At 38.6% G+C, this 27043-nt stretch overlaps 1 protein-coding gene across 1 annotated transcript in view; it reads left to right on the top strand.

Annotated features, from left to right (window-relative positions):
* The window catches only part of PPP4R3A (protein phosphatase 4 regulatory subunit 3A), a 42075-nt gene extending 27156 nt beyond the window's left edge, over nucleotides 1-14919 (top strand). The window contains exons 5-15 of the mRNA XM_035539519.2: nucleotides 2036-2113; nucleotides 2215-2331; nucleotides 2834-2950; nucleotides 4252-4383; nucleotides 4486-4588; nucleotides 5941-6099; nucleotides 7335-7504; nucleotides 9380-9522; nucleotides 11761-11951; nucleotides 12447-12673; nucleotides 14054-14919. Coding sequence (XP_035395412.1) covers nucleotides 2036-2113; nucleotides 2215-2331; nucleotides 2834-2950; nucleotides 4252-4383; nucleotides 4486-4588; nucleotides 5941-6099; nucleotides 7335-7504; nucleotides 9380-9522; nucleotides 11761-11951; nucleotides 12447-12673; nucleotides 14054-14167 — 1551 coding nt within the window. The 3' untranslated portion in view covers nucleotides 14168-14919. The remainder of the gene's footprint in view (nucleotides 1-2035; nucleotides 2114-2214; nucleotides 2332-2833; nucleotides 2951-4251; nucleotides 4384-4485; nucleotides 4589-5940; nucleotides 6100-7334; nucleotides 7505-9379; nucleotides 9523-11760; nucleotides 11952-12446; nucleotides 12674-14053) is intronic.
* The last annotated feature ends 12124 nt before the right edge of the window (nucleotides 14920-27043 follow it).

Raw genomic sequence — 27043 nt, 5'->3', positions numbered from 1 at the left:
GAGGTTTTAGGTAGTGCTGTTCATTTAAAATGCAACGTCTTCAATGGAATTTGGGAGAGGAGATGACATTGGTGTGGGAAAAGTTTTTTGGTTTGTTTTTTTTTTTCCCCCTCAATGATCATTCAGAAGTATTTTTGTGGCATTAACTTGAATTTACTTCCAGGTTTTATGAGGGAGGTGAAAGCTTCCTTTCACAGTTCAGGATGGAAATGGGATAACGCTGCCTGGCTGGGGATAAGCATGCATCTTGCCGATACTTCTGATAGATGAAATTGGTTTTACAGCGAGATCAAAATAGCAGTATTCTTAAACGTACTGCTAATCAAGGGGAATAACTTGCACATTATTTGAAAGAAATGTGTATGTGTTGTTTTTGAGTAAATATATGTCTACTGTAGGTTAGTTATGTTAGCTCTCATGTCTAAGGAGTTAAATAATAGATCAGAAAATGTATCAGCCGTGTAAGAGCTGGATAGCAAGCGGACATCCTTGCATTCTTTCCTCACAGCTGAAGTTGTTTCTTGAAATCAGTCCTTACTAGTTAATTGTTCTAAGCATGTATGACTATTGAAACCTGGAAGTCAAATTTTAGTTTTCTAGGGTGACCTTCTAGAGTGATCTTCTCAATAAACTTCAGATGAGGCCTTTTCTATCTCTTTTTCATCTGCTTTTGAAGTAGTCACAGTGCTAGCACCTGAAATTACGTCCAGGAATCATTCTTTGCACATTGTCACTAGACTGTTGGGTCCCATTAGAAGAAAAGCACAGCATCAAAACAAGAGGAAACACGTGGCATACCCTAAATATAGGTTTTGCCACAGAGTGTGGTGAAATGCCTTGTAGGGTAGCGGCTCGTGCCAGCCTATTCTGGGTTTATCTGTGCTGTGCAGTGCCATGCAGGGATCCTGGGCTGGGTTTGAAGGCGTTAGAGCTGCATTAGCATGGTGTGCCATCGGAACTGAGGTACTCGTTTTCTCTGCAAGGCTGCCTGGATGAGGTACCTAGAAAATTTGCAATATAAGAAAGTTTATTGGATGTACGTAAGTACTTCCACGATTCTGCATTATGCTATGTAAAAGTAAGCAAGGCAACTTGAGTTTCTAGCACTGTGGTTTTGGGATGGACAAAACAGCGTGCGGCATTACTGACTTCATAAGAAACAGCTCAACATTCTGGCGGCTTTTAAAATAAATCCATTAGGACCTCATGTGAAGGCATCTTTTTCAAGCAGGTGGTCTCTATTACATTACAATATTGGGGAAAGGATAGGGGAAGGTTCATTTCTGTTTTATTAATCTTCTAGCTAAGACTGTAAAGATGATGAGAAGCTAAGTATTGCTGCTTGTTCTGTTCTAAAGATACACGTCTGTAATGCGCTGGATGCTGTTTGTGGTTTTGCTAAACTACAGCAGCATGAAAATTAACTGAACTGAATGGATTTTGATAGTTGCCAGCCAGAATGCCCAGTGAATGCTGTATACATTAGGAACAGTTACTTTGTTTAGGTTTTCAGAATTTACCCTTTTCACAACACTGGGGAAAGTCTCACCTTGTTCCTGCTGTTAGGCAGCTTCATCATGTCCTTGGTGTAGTTCTGCTGCAAAGATCTCTGATGTTAAAAAGTTGAACAAATGTGTGTAGGGCTGAGTATCATGCGTATCAAAATACATCAACATTTGAAGCAATGGTATTGTAGTGTGGTTTAGCGAGAGAGATGTTTTACAACGGGGGAGGGAATTAGAGAATCATAGGCAAAATGATGAGGATGGCAGTAGAAGACAGAAAGAGGTCAGCCGAAAGGCTACCCGAGATACATCATAACTCGGAATGAAATTGGCAGAGAAAAGAGAAACAAGACTGATACTGATTTGTTTGAAAAATGAATTAGAAAGTTCATGCTGGTGTGATTAAATACAGTATGCAACTGTGTGTTCTCTTTTAACTGCAGGAGGCATGGTTTAGAAGAACTTTGTTTTACACTTGGATGCCTTTTGATATTGTCAAATAAACAAATGGTATTGTTTTGCCTTTGTAGGAAGATGAAAAATTTCTGACAGACTTGTTTGCACAACTAACAGATGAAGCCACAGATGAGGAGAAGAGACAGGAATTGGTAAGAAATCTGTAAAATATACACGAAAGGGACAGTTACTACAAAGTGACACCTATATCGTTATTTTAATTACTAACTAGTGTGGTGTTTCTCTATTTCAGGTAAATTTTCTGAAAGAGTTCTGTGCATTCTCTCAAACATTGCAACCTCAAAACAGAGATGCGTTTTTCAAAACCTTGTCAAATATGGGCATACTGCCAGCACTAGAAGTCATATTGGTAAGTCAGCTCAACTTTCTTTGTGATAACAATTTTATTTATCTCCAGAGAGGTTTTTTAAAAAGTAAGTATGCAAAAACATCAGTCACATGGGCTTCTTAAGTGTTTGCTTCATTTGACTTGTCTTATCTTGAGCTTCAGGACATTCAAAAATTATTTTTTTTTAAACTTTAAAGGCAATTACAATATGACATTGGTAAGTGCCCTGGCATTCTTATATTTTTGTTTTTTAATTCACGCTCCCATCTTTATGTGCTCCTTGGTGTACAACTAAGTAAGAAGGTAGGGAAATAAACCAACAGACAGAAGAGCCATAAAATGTATTCTCTCCAGTAGCTTTGTACAGGAAAGAGATTAGAGTCAAATCAGTTTTGGAATACAGTTTAAGCAATAGTTAAGTACGACTTCTTGTAAATAGGAATTAAAAGCTATGTGATTTCTGATTTTTCATTCCTTTGAAACGTGTATTTTAAGGAAAAAAAATCTGTATTTGACTTTCCAGGGTATGGATGATGCACAAGTACGAAGTGCAGCCACTGATATATTCTCATATTTGGTTGAATACAACCCATCCATGGTACGAGAGTTTGTCATGCAGGAAGCGCAGCAGAATGACGATGTAAGTAACGGGTCCCCAGAAATGTGTGTATTGCTGTTTTCTGAAATTACTGCTCTTACATACAACTCTATTAATGAGGTGAACCCTTGTTCTGAAGAAATATGGAATCTAGTCATATGATTACAGACCAGTGAACTACCACATTTTTAGAAGTCCTGTTAGTCAAGAGAGATGAGTGTTTTCCTCTTTATATATTTTCGTTCCATTGTGTGTAAAGTAAAACAGGTTATTGTAAACCACTGTTTTGGTTATCATTAGCAGCCATACAAGGAAAACAAAATACTTTTGATTGATGTCCTCCTTAAAATGCAAAATGTAAAATTAAGTCTTGATCTTAGCCTGGACATGTGTTTTAATTCACATATAAGAAACCTGGTGTGTTCAGTTTACTGTCACACACATTGGAAGTAGAGATATGATCCTAAGTGTTTCTGGACACTTTTTTCTTTTTTTCTTTTCTTAACAGAGGTTTGCATTTCCTGGAGATCCTCAGTAACTCATTAATACAGAACTCTAGCGCACAACTATTAGTAAGAAAGGTAGTTCAAAGTAGCAATCAAGGGAGAAAAAACGTTGTGCTTCCTTTTCTATAGAGGACATAGTTAATATGTTTTCTTTTATCTGCCAAAAACATGGCTGAGGACAGGAAACTACTCGTGCTGCTACTTCTATGCTGGAAGACGAAGAAGGGGGCAGCTGGGACCTTACATGCTGCAAGTACAGCTGACATAGAGGGAATAGGGCTGTTGGTTCCAGCCACTTGCGTTGGATGACTGTCCTCTTTTATGAGGGACAGCGGTAACCCAGCAACTTTAGTGTAGGGATTCCTAAATGTAAATATTATTTTCTATTTTTACATGTTATTCTTGTTTTCTGCAAGCACATGTTGGGGTTATTTTTAGGTGAAAATAATCTCATCGAGTTCAATAGCAGAGCAAAATTTACTGTTGCATGTTCGTGGAAATAAAACACTGGTATGTATTCTAAGGGGGGGAGATACATATCTAAACTTGCATACCCTGAAAACACTTCAAGAAATCAATTGAAGTTTGAGACTGTTGAGTATCTGGCTCTCTACTTTTTCTTTCTGGAGTTTTTCTTCCAACTAAATTTTAAAGATTCTTAATTTCAGAACCATTTTAGTTGCTTAGAAAGATTCCTCTTCGCTGCTTGCCTTCTTACTGTTGAACAACTGCCCAGAATGTGTCGCTGGAATGTAAAGTTAACTTGCTTCTCTTAGGCTTTTTCTTCTTTTGTGGGGAGTGGCATTGAAATTTATCTTTTTTTTTTTCCCCCGTTAGGATATACTACTCATTAACCTCATTATAGAACACATGATTTGTGACACGGATCCAGAACTTGGAGGGGCAGTGCTACTCATGGGTTTGCTTCGTACCTTAGTTGATCCAGAAAATATGCTTGCCACTGCCAATGTAAGTAAATGCCTTCAAATACAATTACAGTTGGGTTTTTACAGCATTTGGTGATATGTAACATGCATGTAACTTGTAATGTGTTTTTTTTTAATTCTCCAGAAAACAGAAAAGACAGAGTTCTTGGGTTTCTTCTACAAACACTGTATGCATGTTCTGACAGCCCCTTTATTGGCCAATACTACAGAGGACAAGCCTAGCAAAGGTAACACCGCTCTGGATGTTGGACACAGCAAGGGCTGTTGAATTTAGACAGGCTGTTGATGTTTAGAACAGAGTAACTGTCAGAGGATATTTTTTTGTCTTCTAAGAGAACCTGAGATTATGATATATAATTCAAAATAAAATACTGAATTATGAATTAGTTGTTTGAATAATTTATAAATATAAAATTCAGCAAAGAGATCCAGTTTAAGAAGTGAACCGCACTTGCTGCAGCTTTAACTTCAGCAAAATATTTAAACATTTGTATCATCTTGAGTAACTCATGGGGCTGTTCTGTGACAGAGACTTAAAAACGTGTAGGTGATTTAAAGTCAGGATTTACTAGAGAGGATCCAGAAGCAACCCTGAGAAAGGTGTGGGTCAAAATGCTTTGCTGAATTTAAGGGTATTGTTTCTAGATCAGAGTAGGACAGCAAAGCTCAGTAACGAAGTAACTGTACTTTCTTGCTATTAGCAGCAATACCGTGTATTGACATTAAAGCACATCCAAAATGGATGTAAAAGGTGGTACATACATTAAAGAGACATGTGCCATAAACTTCTTAATTAACTGTATAGATTTCCAAAGACTTAGTTAAATTAATTTAGATTTCCAAAGACTTAGTTAAATTGATCTGATGTATCTCAGCTTGCTTCAAGATGGTTTTGAGGTGAGATTTAAAATAATAAATCTCTATGTAAAAATAATTGTGTTCTTTAGTGGTCAACAATCTGGCAGTATCCTTTAAAAGGTAGTACTGCCTTTTAAAAAAGATTAAATCTGATGTGTTTGATTTATTGTTTCTGTCTACTTAAAAGCAGAATTTGAGCTACTTTTTTCTATATACTGATATGACTTTGTCCTAGAAGTATTAAAAGAGTCTGAGATATTTCCCTTCAATGCTACTTTTGTTAAAAGGTGTAATGGATAACTTTTTTTAGTGTAAACTTAGTCAAGGGACTGTGTATAGGGCAAAATTTTATTGTATGTCTGTAGACATGTGAACATAATGAGATTTGGTCACATAAAGCTGACCTAACCTTGTGTTAGTGTAAAGTTCTGTACTCTGAATCTTTAGACACTGATTTAAGACAGACAAAATGTAGTTGTTTCTGCAGTTAAGAGGGTTTCCTGCTGTAGGTGTACAAATATAAAATATCCGATCCGTAACAGGCTTGTTCAATTTCTATTCTAAAGACGAAACATACTCTCTATCATATTCCCTAAACTATCTGTGGGGAAAACACAAGAATTTGTAAATGTTTACCAGACTGCAGTTGGATATTTGAAGTTAGCTTCTGAAGGCAATATTCTGGTTATGTTTAATTGTTTTTGTTTTGGTTTTATTATAGATGATTTTCAGACAGCCCAGCTCTTGGCATTAATACTGGAATTGCTAACTTTCTGCGTAGAACACCATACTTACCACATAAAGAACTACATTATTAACAAAGACATCTTGCGAAGGGTACTTGTTCTCATGGCCTCAAAGCACGCTTTCTTGGCCTTGTGTAAGTTCGAACACTAAAGAACAAAGTAGTATTTTGTGAATGTGAATTGTTGCGTATCTTCGTTCTGCTGGAAGAAAACTTCACAGATGAGATGTTTTGTAACTGAATACAGAATTTCTACTGTTATCCTCTGTGTTTCCCGTATAGATTTATAGATGTCAGTTAGAATTAGTAAATAAGTTTCCATTTATGAATGTCTTTTCTAAAAAGCACAAGGAGTTTTCTTAACTTTAATATGGAGATGAACTGAAAATATTGTTGAATATCCTAAGAGAACCGTTGTAAGTTTTGATGTTTTTTGAGTAGAAATCATAAGAGGTATTTAATTAAAGATACAGTTAGGTGACTGCTTTAAACAATATGTTTGTTCAGCGTGTTGCTTTTGAAACGCTCATAGTTTCCTGACTATGTTCAGCACAGTAAAAGCAAAGGAGTGTGGCTTAATTCTGGAGGTCAGAAAGATTTTTCCAAGATTCAGTTGTGCACGTGCAAAACAAAGTCTTAAGTTGACTGAGAGTACTATACAGTAAGAAGTACTTTTTCATTTTGTAACTGAATCACCTGAGCATTGGTTTTGGAATCTTCTCGTAGTCGTGTTTCACATGCACCTGATTGCTAACCAGAATGTACTGCCTTCCAGCAAGATTATACTCTTAATAGTATTTATGTACGGATATTCACATACTCATTCGTGTGTGCTTTAGGATTTCAGAAAGAGCTTTAAACGGGATGTGAATTAAATCTTTGGTTTACTGTGTGTATGAAGATCTTGTTTACAGATTTTAAAATGAGATACTTTATATCCTAATCAAACAGAACTTACTTAAATGCAGTCAAATTTATATTTGAGTAATAGCAATGATAAGCGAATTTACCAAGTACACTTGAGAAAATATTTCACCTTTGCATTAAGTCATTTCAAAAATCAAAACTACACCTTTATGTTAGTGGTAATATAGTTAAACAGTAGTATATTACTTCAGCAATGAACAGAGGGGGTTTGACTTGAAGAATCACAGTGGAGGATTTCTGTATAATAAAATGGACAAGTAATGTTCAGCAGTATGGTTAAGACTGTTGTAAAGCAGAGAATATCTGAATGTAAAACCTGATCCTAATAATGTAGTGCTACAAAAGTACTGAGATTGCAAATTTCCCTGATACCAAGTAAATTTTTTTTTTCATTAAATTTATTAATGTTAAAAGCATAGCTTTTAATAACATTTCTGTTTCAGGTGCCCTTCGTTTCAAGAGAAAGATAATTGGACTAAAGGATGAATTCTACAACCGTTACATAATGAAAAGTTTTTTGTTTGAACCTGTGGTCAAAGCATTTCTAAATAATGGTTCCCGTTATAATTTGATGAACTCTGCCATAATAGAGATGTTTGAGTTTATCAGAGTGGTAAGTACTGTTATGCTGAAGATAATTAATGTAGTAATTCATCTTGTAGCTCAAGTAGACTTTGTTTGTGCCCTGAATTATGCTCTCATAATGATATGACCATCTGACACTGTATTTAAATGAACTTTCTTTTGTATTTTCAGTGTTACATATTTGTTCTTTCTTATGTTCAAGCCGTATCATGACTTCAGAATCAAATTCACGTAATACTCAGTGTATTCTCAGTACACAGATGTGTAAAAGCAGCCCTGCTCAGGTTTCAGCATGCAGATTGGATGGGCATGTTAAGATAGGAATGTCATTTGAAGCCACTACTATGAAAACATCAAATATAGTTATGCTCTGTAATGTCAATTCTAAAGAATTTGGAAACATCAGAAAGAGATATGCCTTTTTTGATTTTTATTAATGGAGTGCTACAAAGTCCTTTCCATGGGGAGTCTCTTAAAACATTCAGGCCAGTTTGGCTGTCTGCACAGTACTCTTTCCTTACTGTTGTCTTCATCCAGATTCTGACAAGATACTGTACAAACTGCAAATGTGATAAGTGGGGGCAAGCAAGCGCAGACAGTCACGGTGGAGTAAGTGGGTGGGGGAAGAATGAGGCTTTGTCACTTCTTGACACCTTCAGTGCTGATGTCCTCTTTCCTCTTTGCATTTAAAAACCATTTAAAATGTTTTTGAAGCTATGAAAAAGGTTGGTCTGTTTACCTGGTCCTGAATTTGGTGCTGTGGTCTTTCAGTGCTCTTCGGGATTGCATACTAATTCTGTAGTTCATTCTGTGGGAAAATAAGTCATCTTTTATTTTCTTGTCCTCCTTATCACATCGATACTCAGGTTGCATTTCCAGAGTACTCCTAGCTATCTGTAAATCACTGTCAATTTTATTTCCTCTAGGTTTATTTTTAAGGAGAGCAAATAATTTTTTTTTTAAAAAGTGCTTTTATTATTACTGATAGATTACCATTCAAAAGAGTTGACCTTTGAGCATGCAGTCAAAAAAGAAAATAATCAGTGTATTTAAGATTTACGTTGCTTTGCTTGTTCTTAGTAAATGGTAATTCAGGTGTTTATTCTGCAGTATTTTCCAGTGGCTGTGCAGCACTACAAACGCCATCCCACATACAAGAGCAATTTTCCTGCACCAGTATGCAGACCTGTGCTAGGTTTAACCCTTAGGAGTGGCTCTGGGCAGCTGTAACAATCAATTGAAATAATTCATATATGAAGATATATATATATATATATATATATATATATATATGAAATAATAACAAACAATTGAAAAAAGCAAGGTGGCAGGTTTCTGTAAAGGACCTTGACAGGCACTGTGTGCCCACAAAGAAAAAACTTGCTGTTAGTTTCTGATGAAAAATATTTTCCTTGTTCTCATCCTAAACAAATGCATTGAATAATTATTTTTGCCTAAGTAATTCATTTGCAGCAAAGAAACATTGTGAATGCTAAGTCTGTATCTTGTGAACATATATTTTTTTACTTTATTGGTTACAACAGGTATCAGTTACTCTCTCAATATACAAACATTTATGAGTTGCAGTGGAAAATAGTTTGCAGAATTGGTTTTGATATCATTTTCTATCAGGGTTTTAGATTCTATTCATATATTTTGAAGCATGTATTGCTAGAAAATTACTACTATTATACCTGCTTCTCTAATCATATTTGAAGCTCTAGGTTTTTAACTACGCCTGTAGTGTAGTTTTTTGCATATGCTTATTTTTACGTAAGCTAATTATTATGATGTTTTCTGTGGAATGTTTTGAAAATAATGTCTCAGTTACTTTTTATATTGTATTAAGACGTAAATTCACTTGAACAAAAATAAGTCACTTTATGGTTTTTCATTCCTACAGGAAGATATAAAATCATTAACAGCTCATGTAATTGAAAATTACTGGAAAGCACTGGAAGATGTAGATTATGTGCAGACATTCAAAGGACTGAAACTACGATTTGAGCAACAAAGGGAAAGACAAGATAATCCAAAACTTGACAGGTAACAGGCACTCAATTCCCTTATTATTTTTTGGGGGGGAATACTGGTGGATTTTTGTGTGATAGCAGGAAATGTAAATGATTTATACTCTTGGTTACATCTCAACTATTGTTGAATTTAATTGATTAATAGTGTTATTTCCTGATGTATTGCTTCAAACTTGTGATCAGCTTTCAGCTAACGTATTTGCTTAAGTGTTATTGTTCCCCCGTTCCCTTCCTGGACCCCAGTAATAGCGATGAGTTTTTATATCCTAAACTTACGCGTACTGTTGTAATGAGGGTGGAAGCCTTACCGGTATCTGAAGTTCATTTGCCTAAATAACAGGTTCCCTTTATTTGATTTGGAACATTGTTCTGTCAAGAATCATTGTGTAGATTTTTCCTTCAAAAATTCATGTTAGATTTCTTATTTTAGTTAGTTATGGGAATAGGTACTTTTATAAGTGCTACCACAATGACTGAGAAATAAAATACACAAAGAAATATTCAGAGGATAATTTTTTTCACTGTTAGAGTTGCTGACGAGATAAAAACCAATGTGATGTCACACTTGAATCATTCCTTCCGTTTGCCAGAGCAAAACTTTCCTTCCTTAGTACACAGTCACCCAAGGTTAAAAGAGTAGGGTTTGTAAAAATACAAAGTTTAGGATTTTATACTCAATTTATGTTTTGCAAATGGTATTACTTACATGTACAGTTCCATTCAAACAAAACGGACCTCATGTGAGCAGATGAGTTACTTTTCAGAATTGTTAGCAAGATCTGTTCTTATTTTGTTGTCATGAATTAGTTTGAAGGCATGTTAAAATTATACCCAATTAGTCATTACTAGGACATCTTGAAATTTCAGACTTTTAACTTGTTTGAATTCCTACCATCATATTTCTTCAAATTAAAATGCGAGTATAATCGTAGATTAGTTTTTAAATGTTGAAGCTCTTTCAAGAGTACGTGCAGGATCTGCAGGTTTGAATAGTAATTTTTTTTACAGGTGACATTATTATTCTGACTTGTGTCAGCTAAGCTTATCGTTTAAGCAGCTGTGAAATTCAAACCCAGGATTCTTACTTTAATGCATGTGTTGGAAAGAACCCCCAGTCGCTTCCTTCAGTAATTTCAATCTACTGTAAGAAGTAAAACATTAGAGTGTTTACTTGGTTTAAATTGAATTAAGTGATCGTGTATCGTTGTGCCACATTAGCGTGTCCAGCAGAAAACTACAGCTTCAAGAAGGTTACACCTCAACCAGGCCGTTTTTCTCTTCTTCCTACATCTTATAAAGTGGCTGTGCAAGCCCTGTCACAGTTCATGTCCTAAGTGAAATAAACAGAAGTAATAAAAATGCAAAAATAACAATAATCTGCTTACACATTTTAACAATTGAATAGTTCAGTCAGGGAGGCCAAAATTTGTGTTGACGTGGGCCACAGAATTATTCGGATAACTGCCACTTAAGTAACAGTTTTCCACTAGGAACAAAACTTTCATTTAAATGCATTTTTAAATGATGCACTGTTTATATAGGTCCAGATGATAGTGTTGGCAAAGGAATTATTCAGAATTAGATTTATTTTTAAAAATACATTTAGCATTCTGCTGCTTCTGTAAGAGAAAAGGAAGGTTGGGGTGAAGGTAGACCAAAGCTAATAATAAATCAATTAAATGAAGAGGGAAAGATAACACTTTGTATCTAAGTCCCTTAAGAATGAAAAATACTGATACTGACCAAAAATTGTGGATGTGGGAGGAAGAGATGGCTATCCTTTTAACATACCTATTTTTTAAACACATTGGACCCCAAATGCTGATGGGCTATGCAATATTATTAGAAAAAAGTCTGTAGCTTCTAAACTTCTCTTTACAACTTTTTATTTATGAGTGTAAGCTATTATACCAAGCCTGAATACAACACTTAAGTGACATTTATTAAAGTAACATTTAACAGTGCTGCTAGTAATCTGCAGAACTTTGTACAGATAAAGTTTGAATGTGCTATTAGCACATTCTGTGCGTTATTTGGTGCTTCAGAAAGAAAAGTTTTTAATGTTATTTGCACTGAAAGTACAAAGAAAAAGGCACACTTAAGAATGGTTTGCTCTATTAAAGATGCTGGTATTTTTATTGCTCTACAATATTTATATCTGTAAGCTGTCAGTGTAAATGTTAAGTAGAAGTTTTGTTAATCGTATGAGTTGGTTTTTTAATCAAAAGTTTTAAAACTTACTGTTCTGCAGCATGCGCTCCATTTTGAGAAACCACAGATACAGAAGGGATGCAAGAACCCTGGAAGATGAGGAGGAAATGTGGTTTAATACTGATGAGGACGATATGGAAGATGGAGAGGCAGTGGTGCCCCCTTCTGACAAAACTAAGAATGATGAAGATATTATGGACCCTATAAGTAAATTCATGGAGAGGAAAAAATGTAAGTGATGAGAAAAATAATGCCTTATGGCTTACGCAAAAGCCTAACTGCTATTCTTTAGTCCTACTGCAACAAAGGATTTTTATATGTTTATCCTCAAGTTCATAGATTTTGAAATTCTGACTCTGAGCTAGTGAACAAGTTCTGTTGTTTGTAAAAGCACAATGATGCAAAAGTGTTTATTTCTTAAAGAATTTAAATGATGATCTTAGCTGATTATTAGGTTTTCCTTTGTCTTATTTCAGGTTTATGATTTAACATTTTCTATATAAATGTTCAGGTGATGTCACCGGTAGGATAAGAGTGTTCAGTCCTGGCCAGTGACAACAACTGCTAGGTGTGGTATAGAAGTATGAAAAAAAAATCTATTATCACTCTCTTTTTCAAGTTGTGCATAAAGTATTAAGCATTTTCCCACACAGCAAAATGGTTTGTCGTTAAATGTTTCGTTCAGTAATGTTGCATTGGTTTTGGTTTTTATTTTTTTGTCTGCAGTAAAAGAGAGTGAAGAGAAGGAAGTTCTTCTGAAAACTAACCTTTCGGGTCGTCAGAGCCCAAGTTTCAAGCTTTCCTTTTCCAGTGGGACAAAATCCAACCTTACCAGTCAGTCATCTGCAAGTAATCTGCCTGGATCCCCAGGTTCTCCTGGATCTCCAGGGTCGCCTGGGTCTCCAGGATCGGTTTCTAAAAGCACATCTCAGATGGCAGCTATTACAACTAAGGTAATTTTGAACAGGCATAGGTTGACTTCATTGTTACAGACTAGGTATTTACTTTAGCGCGCCTCTGAAGTTTGTGTGAATTCTGACATACTAAGCAGTAATTGACTGTACAGTTTGCGCTTACTTTTTCTCTGATGTTTAGCATTTTTCTGGTCCAACATGTATATAAAAAGAAAAAACATAAGCTCTTTTGACGCCCAAACTCTCACCAGAGAGTTTTTATACCATCTCGCTCAGTCAGTGTAATTCGTTGAATCTGAAATGGAGTCTTTACGTATGGAGCATATTGCATATAGTATTAGCTTCAAATTTTCAACTGGTGGTGGTACAAAAAATGTTACGTTGAATATGCAGCGCACGGTAAAACCATTAATGGATTCAGGCATAAGTTCCTTTCTTCAGTGTAACATACACATTGTTTATAAAAGTGCTGCATTCAGAAACTAGAATCTATGTCGGAATTGTTTTTTTTCAATAATTATTTTATACTCTTACTTTATGTGTAATATATTCAGTGTTATGCTATGTGTGATGGTACAAAACGTGTGTAACTTTTTTATAGCGTTTCATTTTGGTATACAGTTGACTGCAGTTTTCTATTTTAGATGCCTGTCATTAGATAACTGCATAAGTAACGTGATCCTTGAGTAAAGTACTGGCAGCTGCCATTGTAGTCAAATCCTGGTTAAGCTTCAGAAAATCACAGCATACTGTAGTTAGAGAAAGTTTTTGAAGATCATGACACTTCTTCATGGGTCTAGAGCTGCCTAATCCTAAAATTTGTGTTTATTTGCAATGCAAGGGAATTTTAAATATTACAAGATTATCGTCTCATTTTCAGTTGCCAAGCTGTGTAAATTATGTAACCTGTATACCTTATTCACTTAATTATATACAATAAATTACCTAAATTACTTAACATTTAGCTAGCTTTTTTGAAGACAGACTGTGCTGTAGAGGTCTCCTAATTGAAAATTCAAATTGAGGGATGTTCTGTATTTGTTTCTGAAGTGCTTCCAGATTGCACGTTGCTGCAGTCAGCTATGCTTGGTGAAAAGAAATTTGCATCTTTACAATCTGAGCTGCAGCATATACTTAGCAAAACTAAGTAAATTTGTGGATTTTCTTTCTATTTGGAAATATCTCTATCCCGTTGGATAGGTAAAACCCCAGTTTGGATTTGTTCATTTAAATGTTTTTCAGACAATGTCATTTTCATTCATACTGAAGGGTTTCTTTTTGTTCTATTTGATTTTATCCAAAACTTCATGAATCAATATCCATAATGGCAGTATTCTGCATAAACGTCATTTTCCAATAGAAAGGTAAAGTATCAACATGCAAGATGTTTTCTTAAAGTAATTATGTCCATCTTTGTAGGGAGGCCTTGTTGGGCTTGTAGATTATCCTGATGATGATGAAGAGGATGATGAAGATGAAGATAAGGAGGAAACTTTACCTTTGTCAAAGAAAGCAAAGCTCGAGTCATCATAATGGCAACTGCTGAAGAACGTTACCATTTGAGGGAAGGATATTTTTTCCTAAAAACAAAACAAAACCCACAACAAAGCAGCAATCTTTTGTGAATTACTGTGTGTGACACAGATCAACCTATACAAATGGATTTCTGCCAATCAAGTGCCAATTCAAAGGAGCAGAAGAAGAGGAAATACTTCGTTTAGGGGAAAGACTAATGCCTTTGAGCTCTCCAGCTTGGACCACATGTTGCCCTTTTCTCAGGGAAGGAAATGGAAAACAAAAATGAAAAAAAAAAAAGCCAACAGGGCAGGAGTTTTGTTAGTGGAACTCTGGATTGGCTGGTCAGTTGCTACAATCAGAATATGCTTTCTTGGACCATGTATGAGACTTCTGAAGAAAAGGCGGTTTTTGCCATAATTCTTCACTAGTTAAGAATGCCAGCAGTTTCTTTGTATAAAAGAGACCTGCCTTTGAAATCGTACATTCTGAACATTTTAGTCAAGCTACAACAGGTTTTAAAAACCTCTACGGGGGAGGGCTGAATATAAAGTTTCCTCTTTTTTTTTTTTTAATCTGTTCCCTTTGCCCTTTAAACTGCAGAATTTTTTTTTGGAGGTGGGGGATTTGTTTGTCCCTTCTTGATTAAAGATTGAGTGGAATTCTAGATGTGGTCACTTTTGTGTCATAATTTTTTTTTGCCCCCCTGAGTGTATGCTTAGTTGTTGAGTATATATTTGGGACCATTAAAATTTTTTGATGTAATATAATCTCACTGTTGTGCTGGTACCTGTTTCACCCTGTGTAATTTTGTTCTGCATCACAATTCTTAATATGTTTAGGATTTTATGGAAGATGGTATAGTTTTTATTGGAAAAAATCTTAATCTTACCACAATGTGCATAAAAGCAATACTATTTTGTGACTAAATATTTTATATTAAATTTTACATCAGCAACTGTCTTGAGAAAAAATTCAGGGAAATAGGATGGAGTCAAAAATACAAACCTATAACTATGAATTTAGTATTCCAAAGAGACTGAAATTTCATAACTATAATGGTAGACTAACTTATCGAAATGCAAGATGGATGATTTAGGAATACCAGTATATTGACTCATTTGACTTACAAAAATAAAAAAGGAGTAATTGAAGCTGAAGGAAAATGGCATTAGTGGTATTTTTTAAAAACCTCTGATTCCCTTTGGAATACCAGTTTTAGTGAATCAAAGATGGTTGCAGAATAAATGCTTTACAAGAATACCATCTTTTGAAAGTTATTCTAATACTTGATTGAAAAACAGCAATTAAACTTTGGGTCTAACTCGATGACTACATTCTTTCCCCTTTTTCCAAACCTAAATAATATTAGTTATTAATTGAAACTAAGTGTTTGTGCTTCCTTACTGCTTTTACAGATGGCTTTGATTGGATGGCAGCGCTTCTTATAAATAGGAGTTTATTCAGTTCCCTTCCTTGCAAATGAGAGAACCCTTCTTACGTATATCTTCAGGAGTTGATTTCTTTTTCAGCAATCGAAGCACCAGTGCTGCAACTGTCAGGATGTTACAGATGTTAATGTATTATGTACGAACAGAAATAAGAGAAATTAAAATCCAAGGCTGTATAATAGGTGGCCACACACACGTGAAGGTTAGCAATCAGTTTTTGAAAATTGAGTGTTGCATGGCAGATTCAATGCTAACTACAAATGTCAAAGCTTTTGTGCTTGAACTGTATTAGTACATGTTAGTAATTTCAAATTTGAGTGGAAGTACACAGTAGGGAAAAAATAATTAGCTATCTTTTCCTCTAAAGCTTAATTTGAAATCACTTTCAAAGGTCAAGTTTTTGCAGTGTGTTGCGGGAACATCTGTGACAGGGCAGTGCTCAGCAAAGTTACAGAGTGCAAGAGTTGAGCAGTTGGTCACTAAAAGACTAGGCACAATCTTCTGTGGCAGTATAAGGGTGCCCTGCTGTCTCAAAGGCATGTCTAAAAGATGATTTCTACAGCTTTGGTATCATAGAAGACACTTTAGCAAGGAAATCTGGAATTCTGCAGGTTTTCTTGATTAGCCTGCATTTAAATCCTTCCCAATCTGTCAGGCTTTACTTATCATAAAGCCCTAAAGTGTTTTTTTTCCATATTAGTCACCTTTATGTCCTCCAGGTTATGCCGCAGAAAGTTATTCTTCTGAGTAGTAGATGATAGAAGGAACTTCTTTGTTGATTGTGCATGTGTGTGTTCCTTCAGCTGTTCAGTGCTTCATTTTGTGTTGATGCTGCAGTCTTTCAAACTTTCAGGTACTTTCATAGTATTTATAGGGATCTTGGATTTTGGATTTCAGTCATTACATTTAACAGAAGAAACACTATCCTTAAATTACTGGTTATAGTCAAAAGAATAATGAATATTTTTGAACTTCATTTATTTTCATGAAGTTTTAAAATACTGATAAAATATTTAGCTGCACATCTGTGAATACTAACTTGTAGTTGGACAGTTAGTTGTCTTTCCAATTATCGAGTTAGTGTTTGTGGCCTGACAGTACATGCGTATAGTAACACATATTCATGGAAGTTGGAAGTAATCAGGAAGGAGGTGAGTTGGGGACAGTAGTGGGTATCTCTTGCCCGGTGACTTTCACTTTTGCATTTGTGAAAGTCTTGAAATATATTTCAGAAAATAGAAATGGTGGGATTGTGAGAAGTAATGAGTATCAAAAGAGTGGGTATGAGTTAGGTGATCAAAAATGATGTTAAGAAACTATGTTTTATTCTAGATATCTTTCTGGATTGATGGTTTTTACTCTTAGTTTTAATACTATTTGTCTGCATCTCAAGAGAGCTGTGTGTATATTGTACTAAACACGGCCTAGTAGTCTTAATTGCATTTTAACTGTACACTTAGTATGGTGTACAGGGTAAACCCTAAGTATTGTACAGGCTATTTGACATGTATTTTGCAGGGTAAGCAATTAGGTTATTTTGGTGAACACAAATGAGATGGAGAGGGAGGAGTAATAGTATATTCCACAGCTACTTAAGAGTTGTCTGAAATAGCTAAGAACTGATGCCTTTTGTAAGGTAGCTAGGAACTTAATATTTTGGAGAAAGTGTATGTGTGACCCTGAATGGTAAAGGATGCAATATTGTCTTCAAGTACATACACATTTACGTTTATATTGTACGTGACATAGTCCTTTAGCCTGGAGACTTTCTTTGATCTGTTTGTGGAGAAGGTTTGCACCTCACCTTCCTGATACCTGTACGTGGCAGCAGGCCCCCTGTGCTCTTACAGACCTGCCTGAGGTGTCCTAGACTGGAGATGGAGTGATGTCCCTTCAGTGGTCAGACTTGCTACTCGTTACTGTCGTGTACACTTCCCAGTTTCGAGCCTCGGTTCACACTGGCATAACAGTCAAAAGAAGTTTTCAGCTTCTCGATCATGTCCCTTCTCTGATATAAAATTAATAACTATTTTCTGACCACACGGCTTTTCAGCTCCTTCAGTTCTGTAGCAGAAACATCTGTGGATGAAACTGTTCACCAGGTACAGTTGAATCACTTCAGCAGAGTTCAGTGCCTTTGGATGTGGCTTACACATTCCTGGGGTAGGTGCCACCTAGGTATGGTTATTCTGTTTTCTCCTAATGATAACTATCAGTGCTCAGCTATGGAGGTATTCTGTTTCAGCTTTTTCCTTTGTTCAGGCTTCTATCAAATACTACCGCAGAGGTTGCAGAAGTTTCTCTCACGAAATTCAAAAATACAGTACCTGGTCTTCCAAAGAAGCATGTCTTTATACTACTGTAAGTAATTCCAAGATTTCCAGATTTTCTTCCACTGTACGCAGAGGGTGGCTGTTTTCAGGTAACAGTGCCCATCACCAAAAAACATATCCCCTGTGTCGTAAGGGTGGAAGGATCTGAAAGCTGGGACATCTAGCAATACGTTGCCTCTAAAATGTAATATACCTACCTGGTAACCAGCATAAGTCTGTCCATCTCTTGTAGCACACCCAGAGGAGAAGTCATGTTCTCCGGGAATTAAGTGTTAGGTAGAGCCAATCCTTTTAATGTAACAAGATTGAAACTGTTTAGATAATTTTGGCTTTGTTTTCACAACTCCACAAATTTCAGAAACTTTAATTGGAGAAGTGACTTGTAAGAATGTTTTCATACTGCTGCTACAGCTCCATTAGGGATTTAGATTCCTTTCAACCCAGCACGTTACGTTGGTTGCCTTGCTAAATTATGTTTCCTAACATCTGTAGAGTGGCCACAGACTTTACCTTTATCAACCCTTTTGGCCTTACCTTTATCAACCATTTTACAGCTGCAGAAGCATCCTGCGGCAGTGCTGTCTGTGCTAGAGTAGTAACGTGGGTCCACTGGTTCAAGGATATCGAGACTCATTCCATGTAAATTGTGAAAGCAGGAGGCCAGGTGGGTTACCGCTTGGACTCATCCACGGCATAAATGTGAAACTGGGCAAGCATTCAAAACGGGCAAGGAAGTGACCGGCAACTTAAGTTTTTCAAGATAAGTTGTCCATGTGCACCTGCTCTTCCTGTTTTCTCTTTCTGGAATCCAGAAGAAATCAAGGGTCATAGTTCAGTCCAGACAGGACAGAAGGCACATGGATGTGCTGCAGGTACAGCAAAACCTTTGAAGGATTTGTAAAGCCTTCATTCAACCACAATCAGAATGTAAAGTCTGCTATTGTACGAAGAAGACGTAACTTGCTAGGTTGTAGGAGGTGGCTGGCTATCTGGCAACTTCGTATCTTGATTTTTATATTGCTCTATTTGCAGTCATATTAACTGGAGCATATATGTGTGTGTTTAAAAAATATAAATTTTAATATGTGTGGTTTTTTAAATTGAAATCAATAAAACTGTTCGGAGCTGAAATGAAACCCCATGAACTGCTGAGAAAAAGGCACTTTTTAAAAAAAGGAGGGAGGACATGCAGTCTCCTGTATGCCAAGAGTATTTGCGAACGATGTAAAAACAATATAACCCAGCGGGTAGTCTGAAAAGCATGCATGTCGAATGATACTGGCAAATGACTGAAATACCTCCTGACGTCCAGTGATTTCAGAGCTATGCCAGTAGTCTCACTGCTCTGTTGCATCCCCCAGAGGTGTAAGGTACCGGTCTGCCCCAGGATTTTTCTGAAGTGGCTCAGTGCAAGCAACTCTGTGTGATACGGGTTCAGACCTGGAAGTTATTTGGCATTAGGGTGAAATTACGCTCACAAACTCTGAATCTCTCTGTGTACAGACTTGGGGTGATTTGGGCTGAATAACATCAAATTTGATACTCTGCTTGTAAGCAACTTTAAATGACTTGTATAAAGATACTGGATTTGGAGCTGTCTACCTAAAAGGGTTCAGAAGCATTCAGAGGTCAAGCTCAGTGTCCACTCTGTCACTGTATTGACGCCGAGTAGTTAAGGATCCCTGAAGGATGGTACGAGCAGGGCTGTGCAGTTCTGTAGTCTCTCCATTCAGGAGGATCTGATCAATGTTGCGGCTGAGTACACGGAGGTAATTGGAAGCAGCTCCTGAGGAACTACCCCATGAAAGTCTGTGCGAACAATGGTGAACATCTGGGAGAAACTAAAAAACATTTCCAATCTGCTTCTACTTCTACACATCTGAAAACTGTGTTATGTTAGATCACCTTATCTTGAAAGGTAAAACAAGCTTGTTTCCTTCCTGTGGCTCCCTCCAGTCCCCAGAATTCCCCCCACACGAAAGGAGCTTCCTCTGCTGCTGCTGTCATTAGGGTTTTGCAGATTAGCCCAAAGAACTGGAAGCTGCGATTCTTATTAAAGAAATAACTGCTGGGTAAAACTAACAACAGAGCATAGCTCCGAATGTATCTGAATATATGTGTGTATGTGTTTAACCTCAAAATGGAAATAAATCTTCTACCCCTTTAAGGTGTAGACTACCTGCACTCAGATACAAGGAAGAGGTAAATGAGCAGGAGAACTAAGTATGGCAGCTGACAGTAGAGCAATACTAGTGTCTGTATTTCTTTAGAAGTTGCTATATGTACATGGTCTTTTATAAAGAACTTTTCAAGTTTTCTTAGTGTTTATGTAGCCTGCTATAATCTTCATCTGAAGATACAGGCACTATTTCACACTAAGAGCACACGTTCCTTTGGAACCACGCGTAGCTAAGTGTGTGTTTTGTAAGACGTGTTGTGGGATTTATTTTTGTCATCCATCAGGTCCATACAGATGTTCTGCACTGCAAAGTGAGAATGACCACAGCCCTCGCTGCTCCACTGTTCTGACTTTTTGGTCGGTTTGGTGAATAAAATGGCCTTTCTCTATTTGGGCATTCAAAAATCAGACCTCCTTCCTGGGAGTGAGGTGCTTGATTCTAGTGACCTAAGCTAGGTCACTAAGCTAGGTCTAGGATCTAGCCTCTAGGATCTGAACTCCACTCCTTTAATATGTTCACTTTTCCTGATTAAACAGTATTTAATTCATGTTACCTTTGTAGTAAGGAAGAGCTCCAGTCCCATGGCATCTTTGCATGCAAATCATTCTGACAGTGCTTTAGCTGAGGCAGATGTGACTTTGGCTACATTGTACGTAACGTGGTATCTGAAGGAAATGGCTGGGGTAGTGGTGGTGTTTGGAGCTGTGAGCAGTTCTCTGCAGCCTGTTGCCAATATAAGGATGCTTGATTGCAACCCCAAGGGAAAACACACTCCTGCCTCATAACCTGGCAACACGTGGTTCCTGATGGCTTTACAGGGAACTTGTTTCAGCCCCTTGTCCCTGCGCACAACTTGGGTCAAGTTCTACCCAAGTCACTGCCCAGGTATCCTTTCTTTTGACACCTAATCACTGTATCGCTCTTCTGCTTTTTAAGACAGACTCAAAGAGGTCAAGATGGGGGGAGACCACTTGCATGGCAGAAGGGAGAAGCAAGGTACTGTTCCTTGGCTATCCAGCTGCAAGAGGTGAGTCAGTTCGACGTCTGCAGCCATACCTGCTTTTTATATCCAAGAATTGGATGGACCTTTTCCTGATGTTGCTGTGAGAATTAAGAATAGCAGAGCTTCATGTTTGCATGCTAGACCTGAGGACAGCAGGCTAACAACAGAATCTCTGTCAAAAGACAAGCCAGGCAATTATGGTAGCCCCTATGCCATGTGCTGACAGTTTTGTGATTGACTGCAAGATCTCTTGGTTCTTTTCATAAACATCACAACAATGGCAGAAGTTCTACAAAAATGTACTTTTTTGATCATAGCATCCCTAATGAAATTAGGATGTCACAGTCATCAGTAGATTCTAACAAAACTCCTTCATCTTTCAATTTATCTTCACAGTGAAGCAATACTACTCAAACACAGCCTCACTATAGATTACATCATCCTAGAGAAAAATAAATGAAATACTTGCCTAAATATATGGATGCTCTTCAAGGGATCCATTACTTCAGGAATGAGGGCTGTCTACTTAGAACACTGTGAGTATAGTGACAAATTTCCAAGAATCGTGGAAAACTAACTCGTTTATGAAAAAGATTGGCAAGCTACTAGCGATGAATAAAAACTAGCCCAAGAAAGCCAGATGGTTGCCACAGCGCCTTTGGAAACTTCTTGTAGAGTCCTGAAAACACAGCTACAGATGGCTGTGATGGCAGGAAGAAAATCTGGCTTTTGAAATCCAGAATAGATCATGCATCTAGGCTTCCACTACTGCAGCAATAATAGTGGCTGTTTTAGGGTGCTGCTGATATCATGTGTCTGGCAGCTTGTAGTATCCTACAATCCTTTGTAAAATATTAGCAAAGAATGGGTAGATCAGATGTTGAACGTGTTGAAGTCACCTTCTGTGTTTCACAGAGTGGTTGAGGTTGCAGGGGCACCCTGGAGGTCTTCTGTTCCAACCCCCTGCTCAAGTAGGGCCTCCTAGAGCAGGTTTCAGCATGTTAAGTCAGTGCATGTGATACATAAAGCACTGATCACCTATTTGTAAATTTTTACATATTCTTGTAAAATGGCTATCTATAGCCTGTTCTTTAAGGTTATTATTGGAAAACCACATTTTCATGCCTTCTCTCACAATACCTCAAAATGGGAGGTTTTTATTTCATTAGTTCCTGCAGTTCTTAAAATTCTTCCCATGTCTGACTCTCACACAAAGTGAATTCAGGGTGCTGTCCGAGCCAGCAGCACAGCCACACATTTCCTCATTCCTGATATTGTTCCCTGTCTGCACAGACACAAATTTCCTCATTCCTGATATAGTTCCCTGTCCTAAGAAACAGCTCTCCTCTTGGTAGGTATCTGAGATGGTGCTCACAGCCTACTGTCAGCTACCTCACCACCTAGGCTTTGTTAGCTTCTCCTCCTTATTCCTTGCACATGAATTTACTTTTCTTCAGCTCTAGCCAGCCTAAGTACTTCGCAAAGTTGCTTATAAAATATTTGGTTGTGCTTACCTGTTATTTTTACCTGGACAAAAATGACCTCAGTGTTGATATTGACACACTCTTTAATAATTTAAACTCCAAAACAGCAGGCTGAGGAATGAACAATTCCCTTAGGGCACTGGTCTTCAAAATCACATTTATATTTATAAGGACATTGGCTAGCAGTGATTGAAAGGAATTGATGGTGATGATTTGAAAATATTTTCTAATGTGAGTGGAAATATATTTTCAAATCATCAGTATTAAATTTACCCTTTAACATCCTGAAACACTGTTCCACTTGACATATTTTAGTTCTTTCTTTACTTCCCCATTTCCCTTTAGAGTGGCCAGTAACAGTTTCTAGTTTGGTCCTATTGGTTCTTCTGCTTATCTTGTGATTCCGAGTTAATGCTGCTGGGGTAACTCCTCTTTCAGCTCCTGCAAAGAGAGAGAAACTGAGGAACGTAAAGGGCAATCACCTGCCTCAGTTATGTTCTGTGCTGATGAGAACCCAAGTTTTGGATAACGCCTCCAAGCCTTTAAGCAGTTACGTTGGTCCTTGCCTCTCAGTAATCACTGTTTCAACAGATCAGGCCCCATTTTGACTTTAAAACCTACAAAACACCTTTCCCTCTCCGCTACTACTTCAAATTACGACCTTGCTGATTCACCAGATGTGTAGCTTGCACGTTCCAGCACACAAGCCCACCAGTGTGGACCACCACTACCAGCTATTGTGTCTCACATCACTTCAGCTCCTAACTTCAGTGAATTTGTTCCATCCCCTTTCAGGTTCGTGAGCACATTGGGGCTGCTGCTGCTGTGGCATTCATCACCTCCCTAAAGAAGTCACATCAAGGAGGTTATGCCAACATTCCTGCATTTGCCTTGAGTGTGAGTACTCCTCTGTTGCTTTCAGGTTCTTTCAGAGAGAGAGAGACCACTGCTGTTCCTTCATCTTCTCCCTGTATCTTTTGCTCAGTGTTACCTTTATTATTTGCCTCATGCATTTAACTCTGTATATTTCTACAGACCCAGATGTCTATGAGATACTCTGCCCGAAGTCTCTCCTCTTGTATTTTGAATTCTATGTTATGTTAATCCTGTCAGGAGACTACGCAGCTGGCCTAAATTTCAGCACTGAATGAACATCACACCCTGTACCAAAGGTTAATGCTAGGTTTTCTGGGAGTTTCTCTCTGAATGTTTTCTTTCAGACCCCAGCCACAGAGACTCAGTAAATCACCACCACCCCCCTGCATTCAGATTGATATAAGGCATGTAAGCAAATATTTCTGGGGTTTTGTTTATGTTTTGGAACACAGTTTTGTTTCTTTTTAATTTTCATTCAGGTTTCTCTAAGACAGCTTTTTTACTAGCTCTGACCAAATAAAATGAACAAAATGGAAAACCGTATTTCAGAATCAGATGCTGCAAGGGCCAAAGCTATCTTCTGGCCACCTTCCTTTTTCCCTGGCACCCGTTGTTTGCAGCTCCAGAGCCTATTTAAAGTAAACCTGCCCCACAGCTGAGAAGTTGGTTGACGAACAGTAGAGTCATATTTACAAGAAAGCTGCTTAACGACAGTCCCGAGCAAAGGAAGAGAAAGAAGCCCTTTCCTGATTACCATGAGTTTAACTCCCGTATTGTAACCTTGTAAATTCTGTTATTCCCATCCCTCAGCAACTCGGGCTTCAGAGGGCGGTGAATGGCGGAGCTTTGTTGGTGGCTGTAGTGGTTGCCAGGGGACTGCCTGCGGACGCTGAATCACGCCATTTACAGTCAGCCTCGAGGAACATTTGGAAATGCTCGGGCTTCGAAATTTCCTTCTGTGGTCTGCGCTGCTGAGAGTCGGGTGCTTTGTGGCTGTGAAGAGTGCTTTAGAAATACACACTGTGATAACAGGCATTAAAAAGTCCGGTGTCTCTAGCTGCTTGTACACTGATAGTGCTTTAAAATGTTGTGCTGGTGCTTCTTGCTTCTCCGATGCTTGTGTTTTGAGTTAGGAGCTGTCTGCGCGCAAGTGGTGTGAAAACAAGTTGTTGCAAGTCGCATTACGTGCTACAAATGTGCAGAGTGTTTTCCCCACTTGTTTGCTCTAAGAGGCATGGTTCCCAAATACAGTTGCATGTATGTATTTGAGTCTGAGCTTTCCTAGATATATTCACTGTTGTGTATTTTATTTTGCTTGCTCTGAAGGCAGCAGCTTCAGGTGCCCCAGAAATGAGAACTCGGCATGCAGTGGGAAAAGGGAGCTTTCACAAGCGGTCTTTGATGAAAGACGAGTACCTAAAAGAGAGCTGCCACCAGAAATGCCAGGTCACGGTTTGGAGAAAGCACGGTAGGAGGCACCACAGGCCGGGCTGGGGCTGACAGGTAGGGGACACAATTCCTGAGGGCAGAAAAAAAGTATTCGGCCTGGGGGCTAAGAGCGAGGGCGTGTTCTCTGGGACTGGGCCTCCCGGAGCTCCAGCGCACGCCGGGTCCGGGGCTCCGGCCCCACAGCCGGGCGGGCCCCGCTCCCTGCAGCGCCCCGGCTCCGGCCTGCAGCACCCGCGGCGGCCGGCGGGGGGGGCCGGTGCTGCGCCCAGGGAACGGGCCCGGGCCGGAGAACGGAGCGGAGCGGAGCGGGGCCGGGCACGGGGGCCAGGCCGGGGCCGGTCCCGGGGCTATGTCCCCGGGCCGTGCCGGCAGGAGTAGGCAACGTGTGGCTCCCGGCTGAGTCCTGCGCCGGGTGAGAAGCGGGGGCTTTTGTAACTGTGCCCCAAGATGCAGGACACACGCGCATCCCTTGATTACCTCACGGTTTGTGACCCCTAAATCTGACAAAGCAACTATTCTTTGATTTTTAGGAGTTTCTGGAGGCATACTCCTACAAATGGGTCTGATTCAAGCTGTGAAAAGGAGGAAAATAGTTTTGCATTTGTATTCTGGCTTCTCTGAAGGGGTTGTGTGTTTTTCAAATATTATTAAGTCCTTTTTCTTTTGACTATTCATTAACACAATCATCCTCTGCTGTAAGCGCAGCAACAGCTTTAAATTTTATTTAATGAAATATATTCACAAGGCAGGAGATCACAAGGCTTCAAGAAGTTAAATTATAGCAGTCTGTCTCTGTGAAGTGTTGAGAAATAATTAATCATTCCCTTTCTCTCCATACCTGAGCAGGAGTTGTTACACTCAAAAGCATGCTGTTTGTCCTTCCAGCTACAGCAAACAGTGTCCCTACAACCTCCTTCTTTTAAGCAGCGGAAAAGCTGAGACAACATGATTCCCAAAACGCAAGGCAAGTGTAATTTAACTGTTTGTTACCCCCCGGTACATCCTCTCGAGGACCTTGGAAAGAAGTGGCTGCACCAGGTTGTAAGCAAGGGGCAGCTCACAGATGTCTGGTCCCCGGTATCATGTGTTGGCCCACAAGGTTAAGGATCAAAACATGCCTGATCATTAGCATGCTTAAATAGCATGTTCAGTAGCTAACTGAGGGCCGTTCCTGTATAATAAATGGGATCCATCCAAATGCAGACCTGGAGGTTTGGACTACTCCTGGTGTCTTTAATAAGAGCAGGGAGGTTTTCCTCCATGAATGCTTCCCCCTGCGGGGCTGGGCTAATGAAGCAGGCAGCGAGCAGGGGTAGTGCAGGCAGGAAGGTGCCATCTTCCCTCAGGCTGGCCTTGCCTCAAAATGGCTGATGGGGGGTGACCAACTCAGGGCAACCCCAGCTCTCCAACATGGGGGAGGTTTCCCTTTCTCTTCTATAGACGTCTCAGATGCCAACATGAGGTCTAACATCCCTCCTACCACTGTATCTGTGATTTACTGCCAGATTTCCTGATTATCACTGACTCTACCTACACGGCTGCCTAAAATAAAGATTCTCGTGAAACAAATAATTAAAACTGATCTTATGTGGGACAAGCAGGCTGCTGCAATGAACAACATTGTCTGTCACTTCGTAATGGATTGCTTACAAACCGCTCAGTTCCTACAGGCAAAACAACATCTGTCCCTCCTTGGCAGAACGAAGCTACACGCAAGTGTACCCACAACCGTTCTCAAAAATAGGGGTGGGAGATGGGGTGGTCAGTAAGAAAAAGAACTGCAGATACAATTTGCCTGACTTGGTAAGATCCAAAATATATTTTGTGAGCTTACTGTGATTAAATGAGACAGACAAAATGCATTCTGAAGTGGCTGATGCACAGAAGAAAGACTATTGTATGAAAAATAGAACACGCTCATTCCGGGGATAAAGCGGTGTAGTCATCCAGATACAACTAAGAAACAGAAAAAGTCCATTAGAATTATGGGAGAACGTCAGATTATCTGGAATTATTATTTTTTAACTAAAATAAAGTAAGTTCTGTCCCCCCCCTCCCCCCCCCCCCCGGAAATAATTCACTTGCTGAGCGATTGCTGTGGGTGCTGGGGCAGCAGTG

Source organism: Cygnus atratus, chromosome 5 (genome assembly GCF_013377495.2).
Source record: "Cygnus atratus isolate AKBS03 ecotype Queensland, Australia chromosome 5, CAtr_DNAZoo_HiC_assembly, whole genome shotgun sequence".
Lineage (NCBI taxonomy): Eukaryota > Metazoa > Chordata > Aves > Anseriformes > Anatidae > Cygnus > Cygnus atratus.
The sequence above is the reverse complement of the archived record's forward strand: the minus strand, read 5'-3'. Positions and strand labels throughout refer to the sequence as shown.